This window comes from Nothobranchius furzeri, chromosome 13, assembly GCF_043380555.1.
Source record: "Nothobranchius furzeri strain GRZ-AD chromosome 13, NfurGRZ-RIMD1, whole genome shotgun sequence".
Classification (NCBI taxonomy): Eukaryota; Metazoa; Chordata; class Actinopteri; order Cyprinodontiformes; family Nothobranchiidae; genus Nothobranchius; species Nothobranchius furzeri.
In genome coordinates, this window is record NC_091753.1 from 20,979,972 (window position 1) to 20,995,206 (window position 15,235).

Sequence of the window (15,235 nt, forward strand, 5' to 3'; positions counted from 1 at the left end):
ACACAGAAACCGCTAACCTGTTCCTGCCTGGACCCGAAGCATTTAAAGAACTTTTAATGTTCTTTGAATGCCATTTCATGCAAAACCTCTCAAGTAATTGTTGTTATGATTACCGTAATTTCCGGACTATAGAGCGCACCTCAATATAAGCCGCACCGGGCTAAAAGCCGCAGATATCTACTGAATTGAAAACGTAGTTTAACTGAACGTAACTGAACTGATCAGTATCAAACAAAACAGAAAAGTTATTGACTAGTTTATTCATCATCCTCCTGCACACTGAAACCACTGACGTCATCTTCTTCTTCAGTGTCGGAGCTGAACAGCCTCAGAAGAGCTTCGTCACATACCTTTTCTGTGGCGATGTCAGCGTCGCTGTCATCATCCCGGGGTGAAGCTGGGAAAACAAGCAGCGCTGTTTTACTGTGAAAAAAATCCCCCTGCGTGCTTTCCGTAGCACTCCTTTAACCATTCCTTCATTAGACTTTCCAGCATCCATCCTTTCTGGTTGACTAAAGCCGCACCTCATTATAAGCCGCATGGTTCAAAGCGTGGGGAAAAGTAGCGGCTTACAGTCCGGAAAATACGGTATTTTTCCAAACATACAACACAAAAATTCTCATAAAATGAATAAAGCTGAAGGATATGTAATAAAATACAAGCTAAAGGTGATGAAGACACGTAATTGTAAATTTTTATGGATTTTATATCACATGAAAGTTAAGTTCAGCTTCACTAGTGAAAAGCTGCAGGTAAATGATGCTTTTCTGTGTTTATTGCAGACAATATTAAGGTTGGAGGTTAATCTTTTTTCTCCCAATCTGTTAGTTTATTTTCTCCGCGGGTGTTGCGGCTGTGCACAACACAGAGCAGAGGGAGAGCGAGAGAGCGTTCACAGTCGTGTTTTATTACTAAACGGGACCATCAGCTGTAACTGTTGAGGGAAATTTGTTGAAAGGAGATGTCCAGGAAGTTTGGAAGCCTGTGTTCATCATGCAAACAAACAGCAGTTAATTAGCATTACTGAGCAGATAGGACTGTACTGTTGCCCAGGAAATATTACTGAGGGTGTTATTCTGAAACCAGGTCTGTATAACCGACGTCACCCTGTACTCTTCATCATCGGTCTTCATCCAGCTGCAGCTGCTGAGGTCAGAGTTGACAGAAATGGGGATTCGTGCTGCAACCCAAGCAATTCATCCGTCTGATTCCAGTTGAACACGTTTGCCGAAAGATTTGTGCAATAATCAGATTTTTATTTTACCTCCACAAAATGCTAATTGTAGATTAAATACTACAGCAAACGGAGACGGCTTGCCAACAAATTAAAAGCCGCCCCTCGTTAATTAGTGCGACGTGTTGGAGACCCCTGTTCTTAGCTGTGTTTGTTTAAATTAGATTTGCTTTGATGTATCGGGACAGACGTCCAGTGGTTTGAGGTAAAATGACTTAAAACAAATGATTAAAGCCATAAACGACTGTGTGTTGGTTAGTAACAGAATGTACTGTTCACCTTCAGTGACGCTGAGTTCTGGAACTTGATTAGACCGGTTCCTTAGAATGGTTTGTTAGTTTATCAGCTGTTCTGTTGCAGATAAGCTGCTGCTTTGGGCTCATGGTTAAGACCCAGTTTGGTCCAAACTTCAGTCTCTCAGACAAGACTAGATACTCTGGTGTGCAGATCCTGTAGACCCAGACCATTAGCCCTCCACTACCGTGCTGACTGCTAGCATCAGCTGTTTGTGCTGACGTGCAGCGATCAAGTTTTCTCTCGTCAGCAGCTCTGCATTCTGGGTAAAGACTTTTATTTTTGTCTCATCTGTCCAATAGCCATTATTGCTGAAGTCTCATTGGTCATCTTATGTCACGATCATCTTAGAAAGAAAAATTGTTTTCTTGTTACAGAAGCAGCAGCATGCACAGCTGCAAACGTGGAGTGCTGCCCATGATGATACACCTGTGTCCTCCGTGTGAAGTTTCCGCTCTAAAATCTGCTTGTTGTGATGTTTGACCCCAGGTGACCTCTGTTTGAGGCCCACTTCCTGGAGGATTGGAATTATTGTTTATGTAGAATCAGAAGCCATGAGTGGACTTTGTTCTGCGTCTTGGTTTTTGTTAAAGAAATGGTATCAGGGTAATGTGGTGGAGACCAGATGGTATTCATTAATTTATCTTAGAAGAAAAGGAGGTGACTCTATATCTCTGCTTTTAGCAGCCATGTTCGTCTGCCGATAATAGATGGGTTAGACAATATCAACAAGGGACTATTTTATGTTTTCTTGTTTGTTTGCCAACAATAATGTTGTGATGGCTTCATTAGGATGGAGAGATGCTAGAAGCAGGAACCAAAAAGTTTGAGGACCTGGAGTTTCAGCAGCTGGAAAGGGAAAGCAGCCTGGAGGAGGAAAGAGAGACCATCAGCCAGCAGCTACTGCAGGAGAGAGCGGAATACCACCGCAGCGTGGCCAAGAGGAAGGTGAGGACGGGGGGGACGTGAGTTTCTCCAACGCTGTCCCAGTGTGAGCAGGATGGATTTTGGGAATGCTGCAGGTTACAACTTGTCTGGAATAGTTGCTTTGTGAACCTTTTCAGGAGAAGGTGTCAGCTTTGGAGAAGCAGGCGAACCAGCTGGGCCAGCAGGCATCTCAGGAGTGTGAGAGGCTGGCCAAAGACAGGGTGCTCACACTGCAAGTGCTCCAAAAGGTGCTAAAGAGAACTTCTGGCCTTATTTCAGCCTCATGGGAGAGAAAGCAGCAGATGTTCTAGTGTCAGATTTAAAAGTCCTCATCTTATCCTCCTCCAGGAGAAGGAGCGACTGTCCACCCTGGAGAAGAGGTACCACATGCTGAGTGGAGGAAAAGGCTTCCCCAGGTCTCCCACCGCTCTAAGGGAGGTGAGGAACCACGGAAGGTGTTCGTTCAGACACACACACACACGTTCATTTCACACTCGTCTCATTTAAACATTTAAATCCTGACGAAGCCTTCACGTTAAAGGGTCAGAGGAACGTGTTTGATCCGACTCACCGACGGGGTTTCGCTGCAGATTTAATGTTCATTTATCCTGCTTAGTGTGGAGAGTCTAACATCGTCATCAGAAAACCCAGTGGGGAGACTCCTCCCTTTTAGTTTCCTCTGATGACCCAAACTATCGTTTAGTCTCAGATGTCTTTCATGGGAACTGAAAGCGCGTATCCCTGACAGGAAGTTCTCTGTGCCAGTGAGACCCGCATGCAGTTGGAGGATGTGCGTTCCTCCCAGCGTTCCCTCTGTGGAGCTTCTCCTTTGTTCTTACTTCCCTCCCCTCCCTGTGAGTTGTGTCCCAGCAGCCCTACAGAGGTAACTGACCAGATGAGTCCTGCATGATGCTCACAGCTTCCTGTCTGCTGATTGTGACAGCTCACCCGTCACTGACCAGGGACCTGTAACGTCCAGCAGGTTCAGGGTTTCTCAGCTCACACGGCCTGACTCTTAGTCCCAGAACGCGGATTACACGAAAACTCTGTTTTCCGTCCCAGAGAGACGAGTGAAGCTCTGAGTCTGTCGCCACGGCAAAACATGCTTGTTTCATCTCCCATCTGAAGAACCACCTGGTATTAACCCTCGCCAAGAAAAACTGAAAAGTAGTTTTGGCATATTTTAGGGGGTAAAACATTTCTAGTTATAATGTAAAATGATATTAGTTTATATGGAATGTTTTTCCAGCTGCTCTGAGATATTGGGACTAAAATCAGTCGACCCGCCAGTTAAAGCCTGAAACCATCTGACTGATGTTGCAGCAGAAGGTTTAAAATGATTTATGCCTGAAGAAGACTTCTGACTGGATGTGTTTTTATTTGTTTCTGGTTGGTTTTTCATCAGATCCACTCGTTTATGCTGCTTCTCTGCATCTCTTATCAGTGATGGAATTTATTGAAAATATTGCAATGGTTGTGGATAAAAAACATATTGGAATAGGTGTGTTCATTGATTTACACAAAGCCTTCGATACGATAGATCATTCTTTACTGTTACAGAAATGTGAAAGATCTGGTTTAAGAGGTGTTGTACAACTTTGGTTAAAGAGCAAGTCAACCCCTATCAGAGTCTAACTCCACTCCCACTTCATGTTTGAAAAATGCAACACATGCTGTTGCCTGGCAGACCGAGAGGGCGGAGCCGCTAACAAATACACACACACTCAGGCTCACGACAGCATTGTGACATCATAATGTACCAGTTTACATCATAGCATACTTCTTAGCCAATAGCGGTGGCAGATTTAAATTAAAATACAGTGCAGAGTTTTTACCCGACAACGGCACAACACTGCCAGTTTTAGGCAGAATATTTAAATTTTAACTAAGATGCACTGAAGTGCCAAATTATTGACGACATGTTTCTGCAGCACGATTACACTCGTTTATTTAGTTTATCAGCAAAAAAAGTTTATTTGGGGGTGACTTGCTCTTTAAATAGTTACTTGGAAAGAAGGTTCCAATATGTGAGTATTAATAATATGAAATCTAAACTTAGAAAAGTAACTTGTGGAGTTCCGCAAGGATCGGTGTTGGGACCTAAGCTATTTTTACTTTATATAAATGATATTTGTACAGCTAGTGATATTTTAAAATATGTGATGTTTGCTGATGATTCAAACTTATTTTGCTCTGGAGATAACATAAAGGAATTACTGAAAACAGTGTAAATAGAATTGATGAAGTTTAAATAGATGGTTTGTATTTAATAAACTATCACTGAATGAAAGTATAGCAAAATTTATGTTGTTTGGAGGTATTAAGAGTAATATTCAAGTTAAATTGAATTTAAATAATGTTGAAATTGAAAGAGTATATGAGACTAAATTTTTAGGAGTAATAATTGATGATAAACTTTGTTGGAAGTCTCACATAGATCATGTGAAAGAGAAATTATCAAAGTCTGTTTCTGTTCTTTATAAAACGAGAGATTTATTGCACAAGAGTTGCCTTTATTTACTGTACACTTCCCTTTGCTTGCCTTATATGAGTTACTGTGTGGAAATTTGGGGGAAAACATACAAAACATATCTGGATTCAATTTTTAAATGAAAGCTGAATATAGGGAGTACACAAACCAATTGTCTGTAGGATCATCTACGTTAAAATTTAAGGACATTATATATCTTAAAACTTTAGAAATGATGTATAGAGTGGTGAAAAAGAATGTTCAAATTTATATTTTAAGTATGTTTAAACTAAGAGATGGAAAATATGATTTGAGGGGGTCTGTCATGTTTGAAATACCTAAAGTGAAAACTAATGCTAATTATAGATGTGTGTCGGTTTTGGGAGTGAAGTTATCGAATGGACTTAAGAAAAACTTTAATTTTTCTTGAAAAATGACTTAAAATTTTAATTATTTTTTGTCTGTCTGACTGTCATTAGCATTCTCCAAACACACAGCGCCTCACATCAGAGCAGACAGTCAGCCTCTGTCTGAAAATCAGTCCAATTTAATGTTTATTCATAAAGTTCTTCTACACAGCATTATTAGTCAACTCTTGGTGAGAGTAAAAGCAGCAGAATACTGTAGAAACAGAGTCAACAGTCAACATGAAGCAGTAGCAGGACTCAGACTGCTGTTGGAGTGTTAAATGTCAACACATTGAAATCGATTTAATATTTACAGTAAAAAGTGTAAATTATGAAAAGAATCAGCATTCATTTTCCTACCACATCATTTTAAATACATTTAGTCAGTAAAGCTACTTCCTCTTCCTCCTAGGCTGCTACTGCCTTGTTTTTATTTGTCTTTATTTGGTATGAATGTGACTGAATTCTTCTTCAGGAGCTGTATTGACAATCAATTCTCCCCCCCATGGTTACCATACGGTGCTTACACATTAGCGTCAGCACGGCCCCAAAAGGTACCGAACGGCACCAGGATTTGGTTTCACACACACGAGGTGTTCCCGCATGTGCGATTCATTTTCATACTGGAAACTGTTGAGTAAACTTCTATCTGTAGCACAGAGCTGCTGTTCCGGAGCTGCCGCTCAGTGTGGGAACGGGAAAAGGGAATAGCTCTGTGTGTGTGTGTGTGTGTGTGGGTGTGGGTGTGGGCGTGGGTGTGTGTGGGTGTGGGCGTGGGTGTGTGTGTGTGTGTGTGTGTGTGTGTGTGTGTGTGGGTGGGTGTGTGTGTGTGTGTGTGTGTGTGTGTGTGTGTGTGTGTGTGTGTGGGTGGGGGTGTGTGTGTGTGTGGGTGTGTGTGTGTGTGTGCCACAAGATTATGAGGATACACACAGCAAATTAATAAAATAATGTGGTTCTGGGTCTCCAAATGCAACACAGCTCATGTCCACCTTTGTTTACCGTAAGGACACCACGGACTTTCCTGCGCGTATTAAACTCCGCCCACAGGCTCAGGATTTCCGCATTCTTGAGAAGTCCCTTGGATTTATGGGTGACCGAAATCACGCCATCCAGCCCGACCAAACCCCGACCGTTCCGACGCTAATGTGTAAGCGCCAATAGTGAATCATGGTATCTGAGATCTATTAGTGATGGCTTTCACTTGATTTAGTAAATGCTCTGAAGTGATCAAACACATGAAAACTTGCTGTTCCGGAACTGAAAACCCAAGTTTTTGCTGTTCATAGGAAGTCAACTCATGGATAGAGCTGAAGATTGTTGAACGTTCTTTCTGGAATACTGCAACCCCCCCCACCCCCCCCCCCCCACCCCCCCGCTTTATGCTTTCTGGTTTCTGATGCTAGATACATATGCAGTCATATTTAAAAAATAAATATTGCTGCCTTGTTCCAGATCATTCCTGTAAAGGTTAACTAAATATTTCATGTTGAAGCTTGGTTAGGAGGTGCCTGCTCCCGCATCAGGAAACCTTCACCCCACCCCCCACCCCCACCCCCAGTGATGAGTTTACTAGCTGTTAGATGCTGTAAACCAGACCTGGACCAGAAGTGACCTCTCTGAGACTCAGATCCTGCTTCAGTACGGGTTCCTGGTCTCACCTGTGGTGCCCCTGAGGTTCTGTTTCCTGCCTGCTGATTTGTGCAGCGTGTTTGTGGCTGAGTGTGCTTTTCTTCGTCTGCTGTCTCCCTGCACGTTCTGTGGCTGAATAACAATGTCGGATTGTTAGCTCTCTGCGGGGTGTTGACTGTAAGAAAGTTTGACGTTTGTGCTGCTGGAGCGTCTCTGTGTTAAATTGACGTGTCTGAGAGGATTAGCATAGCATTGCCCTCACGGCTTCTCATCCTGTCTGGCTCTTGGCTGATGTTCAGGAGTGCACCGAGCTGTCGGATGTCTATAGGATGTACGGCAGCGGTGACGACCATGAGCGCAGAAAGCCTGGCCCACACAGCCGCCCGTTTGCCATTGATGCTACGTTAGCAGGAGCCTGTGAGGTACCATCACCTGCTGTCTTCTTCACTCTCTCTATCCATCCTCTCATTTTCATGTGACGTCTCCTCTCTCTCTGCTGGTTTGCTGCTAATTAAACTGACCTTGCTCTGTGCTTTGCTGTCAGGGGGCAGCTTCCATGTTTAGAATTGGGAAACTTAAAGCAGCTTTCACTAGAAATGCAATCAGATCTCTGTAAAGGGTAAAAAATGGAGCTATCACTAGCAAAAGTGAAGCAGAGGGTCAGGCGTCATTGTGAACAGTGAGAATCTGAGTGTGTTAAACAGCTGGCCATGTTTTTTACTTAGGATGTTCTCCTGCTGCTGACGTGTCTCTCTCTCCTCCTGCTCCTCTCGTGTGGGTGTAGTATGTCACAGTGGGCCAGGTAAATCAGCTGTATGGGATGCCAAAGGTGGAGTCGTCCCCCACCTCCCCACTTCTTCAGCCCCTGCGGCCCGCCTTCTCCTGCCTCCCCTCTCCTCACGGCTCCTCCCTCTCTCTGTGTGTGGAGGTGTGTGCTGCCCCCCCCCCCTTCTGTACCTCTGGGTGATCTTGTTAAAGACAGTAGACCTTTTTAACCTTTGATCCCTGACATGTTTATTTTTTGACCCAAGTGAAGAAACATTTACCTTCATGATGGTTAACATGACCTCATAGTGAAATGAGAAATTCCACAAATGTTCCCTTAACCCTTATAGGACCTTAGTGTATTATTTTTGTGCTCAAATGACAAAAATATTAGAAAATTAAAGGTTTATGTAAGGGTTAAAAGTGTAATTCTGCTGTGACCCAGGAGCTGTGGAGAATCCGGGAACACCAGAGTTAGTCTGGAGTCCTGTGATGATTACTTACTGTTTAGATTATCAACGTTAAACAGTCAAAGACAACATGGTTGTTAGCAGCAACGTGAGGTGACGCCTCACCAAAAACTTCACTTAGTCTTGTGAGGGTGTCGTTTATCCCGTTTCTCTTGTTCTAATCTTTGTTCTTTTCTCCTCTCTGTTTGGCTTCTGCTCTTTGTTTCTCTGCTCCTCGTGGGTTGCCTCACCTTCAGCAGCCCGAGGCCAGTAAGCCTCACCACCCCAAGCTAGATTTAGAACAGTGGTACCAGGAGCTGATGGCTGGTTCTGGCCGGCTCCGCGTCCCCCCGCTGCCAGCCAAGTCCTTGTCAGGCCGCAGGCCGGTGTTGCAGGTAGACACAGTGTGTGTGTGTGTGTGTGTGTGTGTGTGTGTGTGTGTGTGTGTGTGTGTGTGTGTGTGTGTGTGTGTGTGTGTGTGTGTGTGTGTGTTCTGCTATACAGCCCAGAAGTAAAACAAGACCAACTTTTGCAATAACCTGAAATTCAATTTAATCTATAATCCAAATCTGGATGAAAAGAAGTGTTGAAGTTGCTGCCAGTAGCAGATGAGGGGTCACCATGGTAACCGCACAGACGTGTTTCTCATGAGAGAGGCCTGCAGACAGAGACCCTCAGTATGTTGTACTGACAAAAACAAAGATGTTAGGTGTAAATATCAGTTTATTTGTTTCAACACAAAAATGGTCGGAAGATAAATCGTGTTTTAACAAAGAAACCTAAACAAAAACGCAGAAGAACTGGAAGCTTTAAGAGTTCTTACAAAGTTCCACAATGATGATCCTATAAAGGAACTAAAAGGGTTTTGTTTAGAGTTACAGAGGCAGTGAGACTCAGGGTAGCATACCAGGATGGATGAACCACCTGGAGCCTAATGTATACGTCTGCGTTGGTGCGGAGGCATGCAGCGCTGTCATCCGCCCTAGCTAGGGCTGTCCAGCACACTCGCACGGACGGATGGAGTCGAACCCACTTTTCTAAACATCCATCCAACCACACAGAGAACGCAAGATTGTGATTGGTCACAAAAACACAAATAAACCCGTGAATATCTAGCGGCAGACACTGAGCAGCTTACCTTGTGGAAAAACTCTAAAAACATGAACGTTTAATTCCCCCGTGACTGGAGGAGTGAAAAGGTAGGCAGCAAGCGTTTCATTCGTGGATGGAAATGACGGGAAACGTTGGGTTTAGAGGTGGCGAGCGCATGAAAAGGTGGAGGAGAATGAGGGGAAAATGTGTTTGTTTACAAAAGTCTCTTAAATTCAACAACAGCACTATCTTGGACCGGATGCATGACAGGATACCACAGAACAGAGCTACGCCCTCCAGTGTCCTGGCGGGGAACTGCTTTACAACACTCCCCAGGAGACGGAGTAAAACGTCTCCGCTCGTGCGTCTCTCCCTCGTGGAACTGACGAAGTACAACTTAGGCTTAACCTGACTGAAACCGGCTCTTTCTGTGTTCTGAGTTGATTCATGAGGCAGCATGAGCTCGGGCTGGACGATAGAGAAATAAAGTAAATCGACGCCAAACGTTCCATATTGGTTGATGTCAATAATTATTGATAACCATAAAAAATGCAGTAAACATATTTTACTGTGTAAAAGATTAAAAGCTAGTTGAGTCTCTACTTGTTTGTGCGTTTTTCCAACGCTGCAGCCAGAGAAACCGAAGACTGCAGGTGAATCACAAACAGGCTAAACGGATGCTTAATAAAACATGGTGTTGTTGAGCGGATCGATCTTCTCTGACAGGAATACCTCAGTGATGTTTTATTGACAAAGGAACCAATGATTCAGTCAGTGTTTTAGGTCTGGGCAATTCTTCAGTGGTTGCATCATCTTAATAACTCTTCCTCAGGTGAGTGGGCTTTGTTTTTGTGGAGGAGAAGCTCGACTTCTGCAGGAACCCAAATCATCTTCCAGGTCAGGCTGACAGGCTGACGGCTAAAACAACGGTCCTCCACATAACGCTTTAGCTGTCTGTGTGTTTGACTTTGGCGCAGAGGGCATGAATGCTTTTCATTCATTTGAACATCAGGATATTATTGTGGACCAGACTCCTTTGTGTCTAACTACAGTCTGGATGATGTGATGTCATTCAGTCTTGATTTATTTATCTACGTTTAACTGGAGCTTCTTCACTGTCTAATTTCCCTCCTCAGGTGTTTCGCTCCAAACTGGACAGCGATCCCGGTCTTTCGGTCCACCAGCCCAGGTCTGGCTCTGCGTCCCCCCTGCACCACGGAGCAGCAACACTAGGACGCAACACAGGCTCCAAGGTAGAGCAGCGGATGGCTTTTCAGCAGGTGCAGCCATAAGCCTTTTAGATGGGAATCTGTGTGTTTAGACGGTTTGTTCTGACCTGACAGAGCCCCATGTTGGCTGTCGGTAACACCGGAAGTCTGCCGAGGAACCTGGCTGCAACCCTTCAGGACATCGAGACCAAGAGGCAGCTTGCTCTGCAGCAGAAAGGTAACGGTGCTGCGGTCTTCTGAGGTTACACACCAAACCCAGCGTCCAGGAACCATGGGTACAGATCTGATTACTGATGAACACTCCCAAGCCCAGGCCAGCCTGAGACTTGTTTATCCTCGTGTCTTCAGCGAGTTGTTTAAGAGGGTTAGAAGATGCTGAAAGTGTTGAGTCAAAGTTCTTTACTGCAGGTAAAGATAATTTAAACTATGGTGGTGGTGCAGAGGCTCTACCCTTCCAGCCTCACCCACATTCAGACAAGGTTTATGCTCTAATGTGGCTTCTTTTCCTTCCATTCAGTCATTTTAAAAAGACATTTTGTTTTAAACGAAACAACAGTCAGCAGCGTGTCTGCAGGCACCTACATCCCACAGATCAGTGATTGTGTTTAACTTAAGTAAGAAACATCTGAGCCTGATTCCTGGTGTTGATGCATCAAAGGGTTTGCTCACTTAGACCGGCTGTTCGTCTCCTCTTAAACCTTTATCTCTATTATGGTTATTAACACACTCACACCGTCTCTTTTCTTTTTAATATCTAATCTTCTCTCTACTTTAATCAAACTGCTCTGAACGTTCCTGCTGCTGGAGAGTAAATATTACATGTGGAGCTCCTTCCTCGTGTTTCTGCTCCTAACCAGCTGGAAATCTGAGACCTGGCTTTTGTTTCAGCCTGTCGGGACCTCGTGGGTTAGAGCTGGTTGCATGTGTGCTGCATGATTATGGGCTGTAGCTCGTTCTGGTTCACACTTCTGTGGATCTGCACCACTAGCTATTTGGTTGGTGTGACAGACTTCTGACATCCCCCACTCCCCTTCTCCTCCCAGGTCAGCAGGTGATTGAGGAGCAACGCCGTCGTCTGGCTGAACTCAAACAGAGAGCTGCAGCAGAGGCTCAGTGCCAGTGGGAGGCGCTCCACAGCTCCCAGCCTCACCTCTTGACCTCTTACTCTCCCGCCATGGCCTACAGCCCAACGCTGAGCCACGGCTCCATGGGCCCTCCTCCTCTGGTGCACCACTCCATCTTACACCACCAGCCTTCATCAGCCGGGGAGCAGCCGTACGACACGCTGAGTCTGGAGAGCTCCGACAGCATGGACACCAGCGTGTCCACGGGGAACAACTCGGCCTGCTCACCTGACAACATCTCCAGGTGGGGAGCAGCCATGTATTTATGGGGTTGGATCTGATCAGTAGGGCTGTAGCGACGCATCGATGACGTCGACGGCTCGATTCTAAAAATTCGTCGACGTCAGATCCGGTAGTCGACGCACCGCGCCCACTTTTGTAAATAGAGGTGGAATCTGCCTGTTTTTCCTCTAGTTCGCCCTCTTCTCCGCCTTCACTCACATCTCCACCAAATACCGAAGACCCGAAACAACGTCCGTCCGCTACTAGATTATTTTCCTGTTTTGCCCGCCTTCGTTTCCCGGCAACAGACAACAACTTCCCGGATTAGATGCGCTGCTCCGTCTCTACCGCAGATGTAGAAAATCACCGGGAGCGTTTCTCCCTTCATAAAGGAGCTTCTTTCAGACATGAGGAGAGCTGTTTTGGTGGTAGCAGTCTCTCCTCCGTGCTGGTCTGTTTGCTGCTGGGTGTTTTTGTTTTATTCAAACTTGGTAACTTGAACTTAACGTCGGTAAAGCTACTGTTAGCATTTTCGCTAACAGCTTCTTGCGTTTCGATAAGCTGTTATTTGGTTTAGAGTTCATCTTTTTTGTGGTGCAGATCTCCCTTTTATTACATTTAGAGTGTTGTGGGTTTCGGTTTAGTTTAAAATATCACCTTAAGTTTGGTTTAACCGCCCAGTTTAGAGTTTGCACCTTTGGAGATCCTTATTTTGGTCCAGAACCCTGTAATCTTTGCCCAGTGGGACATCCCTACTTATTCGTACTTTTGTTTTAATTCCCCACAGGCAGAATTAGTTTTATTATTCCCAACCTGTGGATGGAAAGATTTATGTTTTTTTGTAGTTGTAAATAAACCTGATCATCATTTTAACTTTTAAATCCCCTTATTGTCCCTTCCTTTTTGCACACGAGCCAAACTCCCCAGGAAGGGTCGTAACACCACTCGCCTCACGCACATGTGACCAAAACAAAGCAGCATGGAGACACTCCGTCTCCAACCACCTCTCGGGCAGCAGCCTGCACTCCCAAGTTCTACACGTCACCAGAACATAACCAACCAACACAATAAAAGCAGTGTTATACAAAATGGAAGACCTGTAGTGTTTATTCTCTTACAGTAACAATTTATCAATTTTTTTGAGAAATTTATTTGAGATTTTCTGGTTTTTATTAATTGTGCAATAGAAAAATAATCGCTAGATTAATCATCTAAATAGTCATTAGAATAGTTTGATAAAATAATCGTCAGAATAATCGTTTTAAAAATAATCGTTAACCCCCAGCCCTACTGATCAGGTCAACTTAATAAAGTAGATAGACACATCCAAACTGATCTATTTAACCGTGCAACAGGTGACGGAAACACTTCATAATGAACCAAACACATGAAATGTTCCAATGGACCATCTGAGACACCACACCGGTCCTCTGAGCGTCCGAAGGTCGTCGTCTGCTCTGAGCTCTGATAACTGGGTGGATGTGAGGTGGTTGGAGGCAGACGGTGCTCCTCTTTATCTACATGTACTCTCTGATAAATGAGAGATCTCTGCTGCTGATCAATACAGCACAGCTGATGAAAGCCTCACGTTTACTGCTGTAACACCACTTTTTTGTGAAGATTTGTTCTCTTTCATGTTGATCAGAAAAGAGACCATTTCAGACTCTTTTCTCCACGTGAAGGGAATGCTGAAGATGATGAATGTTCACTAGCGGCACCTTAACCAGACAACAGCTGTTGTGACTTAACAAAGCGGTGTGTTTGACAGCAGCGTGGGGGGAGTGGACGTCCTGAAGATCGAGGAGATGGAGAAGATGCTGAAGGAGGCGCAGCTGGAGAAAGCCAGACTTATCGAGTCACGGGTAAGATCAAAACTCATGCCTTCTCTGTGACGGATGAGTCTGTCGACGGCCCTTATCGATTAACTTTAAACTAAACAGGAATTTTAAAAAACAGAAGCTCATGATGGATGTGGCGACTGAAATTCATTTTTATTAGCTTGAAAACGTCTTTTTGTGCTCCGATGAAGCAGTTTGGTCCGATGTGCAAATGTCCATGAAGATGATTAATGGACCTGATTTATAGAGCTTCTCTAGCCTCTACACACACACACACACACACACACACACACACACACACACACGCACACACACACACACACACACACAGGGGAGCAACATTCTGATTGGCAGGTGGCCGTGACTCCCAGCCATCCTTTAATGATCCGGCCCATCTTCTTGTGTCTGACTCCTCTCCTCTAAAAGTCTGAGTGTTGAAGCAGACCTGCGTGTGAGTATGTAGAGGTGACTCACGAGTATTTAGTCGTTTTTCTACACGTCTGTGAAGAAAAACTGATAAAAACCCAAGCGTCGCCTCATGCGAGCTGCCTGATGCTTTCTACAGAGCAACCCTCCAAAGCAGCCACTGCGGTTGAGCTGCAGGATCCCTCATAAATGTACGAATGTGGTGCTGTGACAACAGGAGTCTGCACTCTGCATCCAAAGTTCAAACCAGTATCTAATGAAAGCTCTGCTACCCCCAGGAGCGAGAGAGCCTCGCACGCCATCAGATGCTGGAGGAGGAGAGGAGGAGGAGGGAGGAGGCAGAAATCAGACTACAGGATGAAACGTTCCATCGAGAGCAGCTGGTGGAGAAAGAGGTCAGGCTGAGGGCCAAGAACTTCTCACAGGTCAGTCGAGTGAGGCTTAGGAATGACCCTGTTCTGACACTCATGGAGCAAATGCAGCTTTGTTATAGTTTCAAAGAAAACAGGATTTAATTTCTACCTCTGTGCGTCTTTGTCCACCCAGGCCCGCCCCATGACTCGCTACCTGCCCATCAGGAAGGAGGAGTTTGACCTGCGCTCACACATTGAGTCGTCGGGCCACAGCGTGGAGACGTGCTACCACATGATCCTCACAGAGAAGATGTGTAAGGGGTACCTGGTGAAAATGGGAGGCAAGATCAAGTCATGGAAGAAGCGCTGGTTTGTGTTCGACCGCCTCAAAAGGACCTTCTCCTACTATGTTGGTAAGACTCTTGTGTGTTTGGACTGGTTCTGGCTTGTTGTGGGTCTGCTGTAGAGCACGAGTCTCGAACTCGGGCTGGGTGATGACTTCATATTGGGATTTACACCAACACACCATATTTATCTCAATATTTCAACTGTCTGCCCTTAACCACTGAATGAATGTTTGATTCAGTGCTATAAGTCAATGCAGCAGACCCAGGACACGCCTCATCAGAACCAGCTCGTGTTTCGTTAGAGGAACTGAGTAGAACAGGCTCTGTAGGTTCACATCGAAGCACATTCTGACCACAAAAGTGATAAAGTAGTTAACGTTGTACCACTGAGTAAAACCTCATATTCGCCACAATCCTAGAAAAGCCGTT

The 15,235-nt window shown here is 44.8% G+C and overlaps 1 protein-coding gene across 17 annotated transcripts in view; it reads left to right on the forward strand.

Annotated features, from left to right (window-relative positions):
- phldb1b (pleckstrin homology-like domain, family B, member 1b) overlaps positions 1 to 15,235 on the forward strand; it is a 143,278-nt gene that overhangs the window by 115,768 nt on the left and 12,275 nt on the right. For 8 of the 17 annotated variants that reach the window (XM_054742918.2, XM_070543373.1, XM_070543372.1 and 5 more), the window contains 13 exons: positions 2,321 to 2,476; positions 2,593 to 2,703; positions 2,804 to 2,893; positions 3,204 to 3,338; positions 7,261 to 7,383; positions 7,746 to 7,889; positions 8,433 to 8,570; positions 10,404 to 10,520; positions 10,611 to 10,713; positions 11,540 to 11,864; positions 13,611 to 13,704; positions 14,385 to 14,531; positions 14,653 to 14,872. In XM_054742918.2, the coding sequence (XP_054598893.2) occupies positions 2,321 to 2,476; positions 2,593 to 2,703; positions 2,804 to 2,893; positions 3,204 to 3,338; positions 7,261 to 7,383; positions 7,746 to 7,889; positions 8,433 to 8,570; positions 10,404 to 10,520; positions 10,611 to 10,713; positions 11,540 to 11,864; positions 13,611 to 13,704; positions 14,385 to 14,531; positions 14,653 to 14,872 (1,903 nt within the window). The remainder of the gene's footprint in view (positions 1 to 2,320; positions 2,477 to 2,592; positions 2,704 to 2,803; positions 2,894 to 3,203; positions 3,339 to 7,260; positions 7,384 to 7,745; positions 7,890 to 8,432; positions 8,571 to 10,403; positions 10,521 to 10,610; positions 10,714 to 11,539; positions 11,865 to 13,610; positions 13,705 to 14,384; positions 14,532 to 14,652; positions 14,873 to 15,235) is intronic. The other 9 variants (XM_070543376.1, XM_070543387.1, XM_070543385.1 and 6 more) reach the window with 7 other exon arrangements.